General features: G+C 31.0%; 1 protein-coding gene across 1 annotated transcript; it reads left to right on the forward strand.

Moving 5' to 3' along the window:
* The first annotated feature begins 2,192 nt into the window (after positions 1 to 2,192).
* On the forward strand, positions 2,193 to 10,347 carry LOC146918723 (cycloartenol synthase-like). Its single transcript, XM_085720349.1, has 19 exons — positions 2,193 to 2,330; positions 2,416 to 2,703; positions 2,900 to 3,103; positions 5,125 to 5,214; positions 5,613 to 5,807; positions 5,966 to 6,050; positions 7,107 to 7,273; positions 7,364 to 7,552; positions 7,642 to 7,878; positions 8,026 to 8,148; positions 8,248 to 8,346; positions 8,554 to 8,610; positions 8,695 to 8,741; positions 8,830 to 8,973; positions 9,084 to 9,264; positions 9,362 to 9,442; positions 9,546 to 9,629; positions 9,904 to 10,048; positions 10,134 to 10,347. Exons 2-18 carry the CDS (start codon positions 2,494 to 2,496, stop codon positions 10,039 to 10,041), a joined length of 2,331 nt encoding a protein of 776 aa, XP_085576475.1. The 5' UTR covers positions 2,193 to 2,330; positions 2,416 to 2,493; the 3' UTR covers positions 10,042 to 10,048; positions 10,134 to 10,347.
* Positions 10,348 to 11,211: the final 864 nt, after the last annotated feature.

Here is an 11,211-nt window from a genome sequence, read left to right on the forward strand (position 1 = left end):
TGTAATTATGTTGTAAATTATATTAGCTCTGAACTTGATTTCATGTTAACAAAATACATCGCTTGTGCTAGTAATTGGCATGCTCTGTTATGTTGTGTACTTTTTTTTTTACTAATGATTGTTGGTTCAACTGGATATGTCAGTTGATACACACACGACCGTGTCCAATTCACGTACGGCCGTGCACCTATTGCAGACAACACACCAGCCACTTTCTGACTATCACACACGACCGGGCAAACTAAACGCACGGTCGTGCGCCTATCCCATAACAATTTCAAAGCAACAACCAGTTGTTTAAAGCACGACCGTGCCTAGTTAAAGCACGGGCGTGCGAGCCTGCTACTATATTTTCAAAGCCACCTCCAGTGAGTTTAAGCACGACCGTGTCAAATGAAAGCACGGTCGTGCGCATGTCCAATAACAATTTCCAAGCAACAAGCAGTTGTTTAAAGCACGGGCGTGCGAACCTGCCACTACATTTTCAAATCCAACTCCAGTGAGTTTAAGCACGACCGTGTCAAATGAAAGCACGATCGTGCGCATTGCTTTCTATTAACTTTTTTTATTTTTTTATAAAAATTGTCAACTATTATTTCTTTCGATAAAATCTAATTATTTGTTAATTCAATGTTACATCTTAATATTATTAATATATTTTACTTTATACATAATTTCCTTCTATTAACTGTACAATTAATAATACTTTAGTGAATCTGTACAATGCAACCGTCTCTCCTGCAAACTAAAATTAACCGATTAAACTAAACATTTATGAAAATTTCTGATAGCATAATTTCTCATAATTCAGTCATTCATCATTCATCATTGACTTACAATATAAATAAACATTATTAATATTATGTTATAACAACAAAGCATATTTTATATTTTATATTTATACATTCATCATTCAACCAATTTCTCATATTTATACACACAATTTATTCATCTTCTAATTTTTCCAAAACAATTTTACTACCCAAATATTACACACAATTTATTCATCTTATAATTTTTCCCAAAAAATTAAAATCCAATTACAACCGTCCAATTTACTAAAACAACTTCTACTAATTTTTAATTCTTTTTCAGATTTTTCCATATTAAATTAAATGCAATTTTCGGTCAAAAAAATAAATAAAATTATGCAGGGAAAAAAATATTTCCTTTTTTTCGGGCCAAGAAAATTAAATTTGGCAGCCCATAGACAAAATTTTACTCTACATGTCAAGCCCAAGCCCAATACAAAATCTACCCAAAAAAATGCAATAAAATATTCTGATTTAATCAAAGGGGTGGGTCCCGTGTGGGACCTACATGCCCTCTCTCCCTTTGAGGCAGCAGGTCACCCACTCCTCAATCCAAACAAATCTCAACCGTCGGCATTAAAATAATAATATATGAACGGTCTAGATTTAATTTGGGGTCATTTTTGCACAACTTTTGCATGGTGCACAAATCTTTTCCTTATGCATTGTAAACCCCACCTTTAAACATTGTTCATACTCTATTGGGTGGCTAGTGGCTACATGCGCCAGCTATCCCTTATGATTTTGAAAATATTCTCCATTATTTAATTTTGGCTTAATTAAATACGTCATTGGCCCGCTTTAGATGATTTTGAAAATATTCTCCCTTGTTTCATTTTAGCTTAAATATGTCATTGATTTGCTTTACATGATTTTGAAAATATCCTCCCACGTATTATCAATTGAATTATCAATGATATGTGGTGATCTTGTTCTTTCAAAAATATACACACAAAAAAAAAACAAAAAAACAAAAACTAGATCACATTATTATTTTTTTATCAAACGATCACATTATATAATATAAACATGATGACTCTCATTTTATCTTATATTTGATGCTACCGTGTTAACAAACTAAAAGAGATTATATAATCTTTTCATGTTTTTCAGATCAGCCAAATGACGTATGGGAGAATATATGTCATATAAAATGAAGAAAATATCTTGTGAAGAAATAACATATACTTTTTGACAAAAAGTTTTTATTTTTAATAAAAAATTTAAGTAGCATATAAAATAAGGTGGATTTTAGGGTGAGGACTCTCTAGAATTATTGGCATCCCTACCAACTCCTCGAGATAACCTAAACTCACAATATAAAATTATTGGCATCCCTAATTTGTGTGAATAAAAGGCCAGACTCCCCCTTTCATACATATCACATGCAGACACTAGACACTAAACTCAATTTATGTACTCTAGCTATTTAGAATATACTCTTTTTTTTTTTTTTTTTGGTCAGGAGAATATACTCTTTTTATTTCAAGCAAAAATAATTCTTTGTTTAACATCAAGGTATGTGTCTATGTTTATTCAATTTCTAAAAATTATATATACTGAAAATGATAATATGTAGTATTCTCTAACTTTTAAATTTCAGTTGTTTTATTTTCTACCTAATTAAGAAAATATCAAATCACAAAAATACGTTTGGTAGAAAGAATTAATCCAAGAGAAGATGTGGAAGCTGAAGTTTTCAGAAAACAAAGATGGTATTGATCAAGAAATGGTTAGAAGTGTGAATAAGAACATTGGAAGAGAATTTTGGGAGTATGATCCACATCTTGGAACTGAACAAGAACGAGCTCAAGTGGAACATGCTCGCAAACAATTTCATGACAATCGCTTCAAAGCTAAGAATAGTTCTGATCTCTTAATGAGACTCCAGGTAAATACATGCATAAATAATATAACATATAGTACAATTGTTTAGTTTAGTTTAATTTAATGAGATTAGATACTTACACTTACACGAATATGTGACTATATGTATATATGCAAATTTTCTTTGAATATTTTTTGAAAATGTACCACAACTTATGTCAATATTGCTGAGGGGTAAATAATTAATGTTGGTTTTGCAGTTTGAGAGGGAAAAAGGTTTTTCAAATATGAAATCAGAGAATAATAATAAGGTGAAAATGGAGAAGGAAGAAGGAGATATAATTAGTGAGGAAAAAGTGGGAAAGACACTAAAAAGAGCATTGAGATGTTACTCAACACTGCAAACTGAGGATGGTTTCTGGCCTGGTGACTATGGTGGTCCTTCGTTTCTTTTGCCTTCTTTGGTATGTATCAAATATCATTGCCCTCTTTTTCTCGTATACAATACAATGTCCTAAGCACTTTTTTTTTACAAGACCCTAATGACATTTGATTCATTTTGGCAAGACTCTAAGGACATTTTGATTCCTAAAAAAAAAATGTCCTAATCATAATTGTTGGCATTTAATAAAATGTCAAAAATGCACAAAAAACATATTGAAGTGTGGAAACAAGAGCGAATATTATAAATATCACAAGACAACCAGAGGCATTAAGCCGTCAAGAATTCAATTCACAAGATAAATTCAATTGTGGTACTTATAACACCTTATGTTGAAAAATATGAGAATTTCTCTCTTTTCAAATAATTCAAACACAAGCCAACCAAATCAAATGCAAAGCGGAACAAATCTTTTTAGAGAATAAAACATAACCGCCAAATGGAAGAACATGTTCTAATGAAGAACATAGGAGAAATCAAACCAATTTAAAACATTGAAAAATTCACATAATTAACCGCTTCATTTTCCCCGCAACCTTCTGCACATAAAAGAGAGCCATAGTGTAAAATTCCATGTTGGACCAAATTGTCCTTAGTTGAAATCTTTAGAAGTCACCACACAAACACAGAAGCCTTCAACGGATCATGTATGCAAGAGTATGATAATTTTTCAGCGGGTATTAGTGTAAGAAAATTATATTAGTTTAATTTGTATCACAGACGTTGTAAACTTGTTCACATATGCACCAAATCAAATCATTTTATAATACCACATTTTTAAGTTGGTTCATAAAATATCTAAAAATATCTTCTTCGTGTGATTTGAATGAATAGATGCGTAAAAATGTTTCATAGAAATTAACCACTTATTAAATATTTGTTGAAGTTTATAGTAAGTAAACAATTTCGGCTCTTGAACATATTTTGCATGATGTGCTTGTTTTAAAGGGAAAAAAAATTATGTCATTTTTTTTTTGAAGCAAAAAATTATGTCATTTAAAAGTGGTCAATATAATTGAATTTACTTCTTGAAATTTTTTTTTAGAGGTTACTTCTTCAAACATGAATGACTAATTACACCAAAAAAAAACATGAATGACTAATAATGAGTATCTTTAGATTAATGTATTTTCTGAAAGAAAAAAAGTATTTAAAATTCCTTATAAAAATGTATTAGTAAGAGTACATTGTCAGCAATTTCTAGATATAGCATCTTAAAAAAAACAAGAAATTTCTTGATACACCTAAATATATTTTAACTAGTGCTTGTCAACGTGATGGCATCAATTTTAACACATTATATGTGATTGATAATACAAAAGTTAGTTTGTTTTAATAGTTTTATATCTTGTCTGTGATATGGAGTTCAGTAAACAAGAGTTTGAGATTGCAATCTAAACAAACAAAGTTCAAATCCAATTAAAGATTATCGTAAAATTGTCACCAGTGCCACTTTAATTTATAATAATTTTTCACCTCTCCAATTTTCTCTAAAAATTAAATAATTAATTTAACATTCAACTTAAATCATTAGGAGATCCGCAATTGGACGGTGAGATTGAAGTTTAGACCCCTCGAATTAATCGGTCCTTAGTTTAGGTGTCAAGTTTTTTTTTTTTTTTTAAAAAAACACTAGGGCATATTAAATAATTGTTATATTTCAACCTTCTTATACTATGTTGTTTTCTTCTTACATGATATTATATATATATATTTTTTTTTTTTGAAAGAATATATATTATTTATTATAAACTTCATAAATTTATCAATACATGATATGATTAACTGAAATATTTAAGATGAATATTTAAATTCTAAAAAAGGTACGCATGATTGATTCAACTCTTCAACAAAAAAAAGTATAATTGATTCAAGAAAAAAAAATCAAAGTATTATATAGCCTCCTTGGTTTTCTTGCTTTTTTTTTTTGTTTCTTTTTTATTGCATTTGTTATATTGTTTTAAAAAAAAATTAATCATTGATTATTTCAGTTGTCAAAGTACATAAAAGAAGTGTGCCTAAATTGGATTAATTATGTGATAGGTAATAGGACTATGGGTGACTGGGGCTGTTAATGCAGTGTTAACACCCGAGCATCAAAGTGAAATGCGACGCTATCTCTTTAATCATCAGGTAATTTTTTGTAAGTAACCTAGTAGCTAGAACTCCAACATTAAGATGAATAAGTGGGGAATTTTTTCTTCAAAAAAAAAAGTGGGGAATTTAAAGTTTAATCCTGAATCTTACATATATAATATAATACAATGTCTTTATCAACTGAGCTATGCTTATGAGAACATTACTAAACAAATTAATTTCACTTGTTAGAGGATGAGTCTATCTTCTTAAGATTATAAGCTTATTAAAAATAAACTTCTTATGAGGAATAATGTTAGCTAGCTCTTTCAAGACCAAATATTACATTTCAATCACAAATTAATGTTTATTTTTTATAAAGTATCACAAAATAATGTTAGCTAGCTATTGTGAGGAATATGACATTAATCGTTAATACATATGATGATGATAAGAACGAAGATGGAGGGTGGGGATTGCATATAGAAGGGCCAAGCACAATGTTTGGCACAGCTATGAGTTATGTGACCTTGAGATTGCTTGGAGAAGATGTCGACAGTGGAGATGGAGAAATGCAAAAAGCAAGAAGATGGATTCTTGATCGTGGGGGTGCCACTTCTATTCCTTCATGGGGCAAACTCTGGCTTTCTGTAAGTATTTGTGCATTTATTTCTTCAAGGTTTTGATTTTGTTTAGATTGTTTATACTATAGTTTAATGTACGTTGTAACTGTTTTTTATAATAGTTTAATTTAATCAAATGGTACAAGTGTATACATAATGAAAATAATACATATAACATATATTAGGTACTTGGAGTATATGAATGGAGTGGAATGAAGGCAATCCCTCCAGAAATATGGCTTCTTCCCTACTTTGTTCCTTTGCATCCAGGCATGTTCTCATTATTTCTTACTCGGTCTAAGTCAAATATAACCTACTATGTGGTACCATTGTATTTATTTATATGATATGATGAATATGTTAATATGTGGTACCATGTATTTTTTTATTATATATGATATGATCTACATATGTTACTATGTGGTACCATTGTATTTATTTATATGATATGATAAATATGTTAATATGTGGTACCATGTATTCTTTTATTATATATGATATGATCTACATATGTTACTATGTGGTACCATGCATTTATTTATATTATATGATACATATGATATTATGTGGTACCATTATATTGTATTTATTTATTTATTTATGAGAAGGGATCCATTGACTCCAAGAGTAAGTCTAAAGACTTACTCCCAATCTTGACCATTGATTTTAATATTAATTAATGGCTGTGATTAATTGCTAAAGATTTCTATGGTAAGATTTTTCTACACCTTCTTCCTAAAACAACCCATGAGGCTACATCTGAAATAGAATCGGTTCCAAACCACTGCTCTTCATCGTGTTGTTTTCCTTCCTATTTCTTCAATTCCTCTTTTTCCTTCTCTTTTTTCTCGTTTGCTTTTCTACTTGATTGTGTTTTGTGCTTGGATCTGGCCCAGTATAGAAATGATTATCAATTTCCCTTCCAAAACAAAAAATAATTATCAATTTGTACTATAATATAAATCTAATACAAATTGCATCTTTGTTCGAATTGCATATTAAATAAAAACAAATGTTGAGTTAATGTAATCCAGCCATCAATTGATGATGTGTAGGTATCCAGCAATAGCATTGCGTTTTCATTCAAGCAACAGGGAGAAAGTGTGAAAAATCTTACTATGGAAATCTTTAGTAATTAATCACAGCCATTAATTAATATTAAAATCAATGGTTAAGATTGGGAGTAAGTCTTTAGACTTACTCTTGGAGTCAATGGATCCCTTCTCTTTATTTATTTATATGATATGATACATATGTTATTATGTGGTACCATATGTATTTATTTATATGTTATGATACATATGTTACTAATTAAAAAATTTGCAGGAAGGATGTGGTGTCACACTAGACTTGTATATCTACCAATGTCATATTTGTACGGTAGAAGATTTGTGGGTCCATTCAGTGCTATTGTTTTATCTCTCAGAAGAGAGATCTATACCTTACCCTATCATATACTAAATTGGGACCACGCTAAATATCATTGTGCTAAGGTTCTTGTCTTAATTAATTATGTCACATATTTTAATTAATTGTGTTGTGTCAGTATAATATTTTCAATTAATAATGAGTAATAATTGCAGGAAGATTTGTACCATCCATGTCCAATGATACAGAATATTTTATGGGGTTTTCTTGATAATGTTGGGGAACCTCTTCTCATGCATTGGCCTTACTCTAAACTAAGGAATAAAGCACTCAAACATGTTATGGAGCATATACATTATGAGGATGAAAACACTAACTATATCTGCCTTGGTCCTGTTAATAAGGTTAATTATATACTCATTACTATGACATAATCAAATGATTTTAACTCAATAAGTGATTATTATGATGAAAAATAATAATTCTAAAACAGGTACTAAACATGGTTTGTTGTTGGTTGGAGAACCCAAATTCTGAGGCATTTAAGTGTCATATTTCAAGAATCAAAGACTATCTATGGTTGGCTGAGGATGGAATGAAAATGCAAGGATATAATGGTTCTCAATGTTGGGATGTTGCTTTATCTGTTCAAGCTATCTTGGCTACCAAACTTGATGATGAATATGGTTCAATGCTTAAGAAAGCTAACAATTTCATAAAACTCTCACAGGTAATAAATATTGAAGATATATGAAACACATACACTCCTCGGATTAGGCGAGTTCCAGTGTCTGACACAAGTCGATATCCGACACCGACATATATGATTCCATTGAATTATGTGATTTTCTCAAAGTATCGTATTTTGGTTTTGAAGGTTACAATGAACAGCTCTGGTAATACTAGCTGTTGGTATCGCCACATTTCTAAAGGTGGTTGGCCTTTCTCAACTCAAGACAATGGTTGGCCTGTTTCTGATTGTACTGCAGAAGGCTTGAAGGTCATCAATTTGCCATTAATTTTAACAAAATACCAATTTTTCACATATTTGAATCAGCTAAACAAATCATATTTTCTTAATCTGTTTCACAATTTTCAGGCAGCCATTTTGTTATCAAACTTGCCAGTTGAGAGTGTTGGGAAAGCAGTGGAAACTGAACAATTATGCAATGCAGTTAATTTGATTTTATCCCTGCAGGTACTCTAAACTACTAGTAGACTCAGTCGTGTGTAATATCCGAAGAAGTAAACAAAAACGAACGAGAATTATTTCATTTTCGCGATTTTAATAAGTACTCGGGATTCAAGAATAAAAAGATGATTTTGTTCAAATTTAATTAGATATAACTTCAACCATATGGCATCATGGCTTAACCAATTTTCTCTTCCACATTAAATACTACAGAATACAAATGGTGGGTTTGCATCCTATGAACTCACAAGATCTTATACATGGTTGGAGGTAAACCTTTTTTTTTCTCCAATTAAATGACGAATGTAGATTCAATTATTAAATCTTTTAACAATGAATTGGTTTATGTAACAGAAAATAAATCCAACTGAAACATTTGAAGATATCACCATTGATTATCAGTATGTACCTGACATCGACATGTTTCTTGTAATTATTTCTATGTCGTCTATCATTTGAATTTGTGAAAAACAAGTCCATTATCTACAGGTACGTAGAATGCACATCAGCAGCGATGCAAGGTCTCGCCTTATTCACTCAAAAATATCCGCGGCACAGGAAGATGGAAATAGATACTTGCATTGCTAAGGCTGCAAACTATATCGAAAGCATACAATTGGCGGATGGTTCATGGTTTGTTTTATTACTAGTCCACAAACTTAATTATTCACCAAAAGAGGTTTCAAAAATGATATTAATTTCTTAATGTGAGTTTAAAGATTTATAATTACTTAACCAAATAGGTATGGATCATGGGGAATCTGCTTTACATATGGGACATGGTTTGGAATAAAAGGGTTGATAGCTGCTGGAAAGAGCTACAAAGATAGCAAAAGCATAAGAAAGGCATGTGAATTTTTACTTTCAAAACAGCACAAGCTTTCAGGTGGGTGGAGTGAGAGCTATCTTTCATGCCAACACAAGGTATATAGTATGAAATGAATGAAGCTTATAAGTTCTAATTTATCCCTTTCAGCATAACATAGCTTTTCACTGATAATAACATGTAACAAATTAACAGGTATACACAAACCTGGAAGGAAACAAGTCTCATGTAGTGAACACTGCATGGGCTATGTTGGCACTTATTGAAGCAGGACAGGTATAATGTAGTATACTATAGCAAGTTAAACTAAGCTCAATGCCAAGAATTATAGAATTAGAGCATAATAAATAAACTCGATATTTGTTATTTTACTGTATAGGCCGAAAGAGATCCAGCTCCATTGCATCATGCCGCCAAGGTTTTGATAAATTCACAAATGGAAAACGGGGAGTTTCCTCAACAGGTAACAATTTTAGATCCATTGTTATGCAGTAGACACATATATATATATATATATATATATATATATATATATATATATATATATATATATATATACTGATGAGAGAAGAAAAACTCTTCTGGGCAGCACATATCTTAACTATTATGTATCACTCTTCTGGTATCTAAACAAGCTCTTTATAATCTTAAATTAGAAATCATATTCATGTCAGTAAGTGTGTGACTGCGTGTATTTAACAAAAAGGAGTACCTAATATGATAGATATATTGTATAGGAAATAATAGGAGTCTTCAACAAGAATTGCACTATCAATTACTCAGCATACAGAAACATTTTTCCTACATGGGCTCTTGGTGAATATCGAAGTCGCGTGTTGCTTTGTCCTGACAAAGAGTTCAGAGCAACTGTATAATAATCAGGTAAAGAAATGTCTATATTGTTTTACTTGTAAGTGAGTAATTCACTTGAATCCTCTTACATTTAACTAATCTCATGCCTTTTCAGCTACACAACTACCATAAAAGGGAGCAGGAGGTAAAACAAAGTGCACTAAGAGCTGCAAAGTTTATGTTGAATACATGTAAAATGTAAATTGCAATTTAAATGCTACAAAATATAGGATGAGTATACAAAATCACTTTTACCCTGTCATAAGAATTCCTCAATAAGATTCCCCGCAAAAATTTAATAAATGACAAAAGGAATTCTCATCAACAAACATTTAATCAATGAAACCTCAAGGCTTTGTTGACCAGCTTAAGAAAGCCCCTCTGTAAACAATATTCTGACTTTCCGGAACTAAAAATGACATACTCCCGAAGGTTGTGCTTGATCAACAATTCCATCACTGACCTTGACCTGTTGCAGCAACAGTGGTTGAACAGCTGCTAACAGACTAACTCGATGCGAAAATGCAAGCTGCCACAAATCGACCAAAGCCCTCTTCATCGAAATTTCATGTCTTCTTACAATCCAAAACCATGAATAGTTACAATTCAGTAAAATATAATTCCTTAAGGAAATGGAGCAATCTGCTATGCACCATGTTTTAGACAACGAAGAAGCAATGAAGATTGGTGAGTTCATTATAGAAAATGCATTTACCATGACATTTTAATAAAAGAGAAAGATAAGCATGCATTCAAGACAGATATCACTCGTAGAAAATAAACATTCACAGCTTCAGCTGATTTCCTGTTCACAAAGTGCATATCATTTGGCAATAACTGATTTCAAATTCCAGTTCAAATGTCTGATTAAAAAGGCTTTCATCTTGTTTGTAGAATTACTTACAACCTTGTGAATATACTGCATACGACCTATTATTTAAATGAGAACTAATACAATTGTCATTGATAACCATAACATGAATGTAATATAATCTTGTGAAATACACCACATACAATTTAACTCGTCGAAAGAACAATTTCAATATCTTTCTTTTTGAAATAATCTAATGAATACAACAACATAACTTCTGTCGACGCTTAAGGGTTCAAACCAGTTGACGTGTAGGTCTACCTATTACCATACACTTGAAAAGTTTCTAAACGTCAATCAAAGTCAATGTCATTACACATTT

The sequence above is a fragment of the Medicago sativa genome, chromosome 6, assembly GCF_051527215.1.
Source record: "Medicago sativa cultivar Bolivia chromosome 6, Bolivia_mono, whole genome shotgun sequence".
NCBI classification, from domain to species: domain Eukaryota; kingdom Viridiplantae; phylum Streptophyta; class Magnoliopsida; order Fabales; family Fabaceae; genus Medicago; species Medicago sativa.

What these genes read in the sequence shown, in the direction of transcription:
- LOC146918723 (XM_085720349.1), top strand. Translation starts at nt 2,494, where the DNA reads ATGTGGAAGCTGAAGTTTTCAGAAAACAAAGATGGTATTGATCAAGAA. An exon ending in ATCTCTTAATGAGACTCCAG is followed by an intron (nt 2,704 to 2,899) that starts GTAAATACATGC and finishes TTGGTTTTGCAG; the next exon opens with TTTGAGAGGGAAAAAGGTTT. An exon ending in GCTATCTCTTTAATCATCAG is followed by an intron (nt 5,215 to 5,612) that starts GTAATTTTTTGT and finishes GATGATGATAAG; the next exon opens with AACGAAGATGGAGGGTGGGG.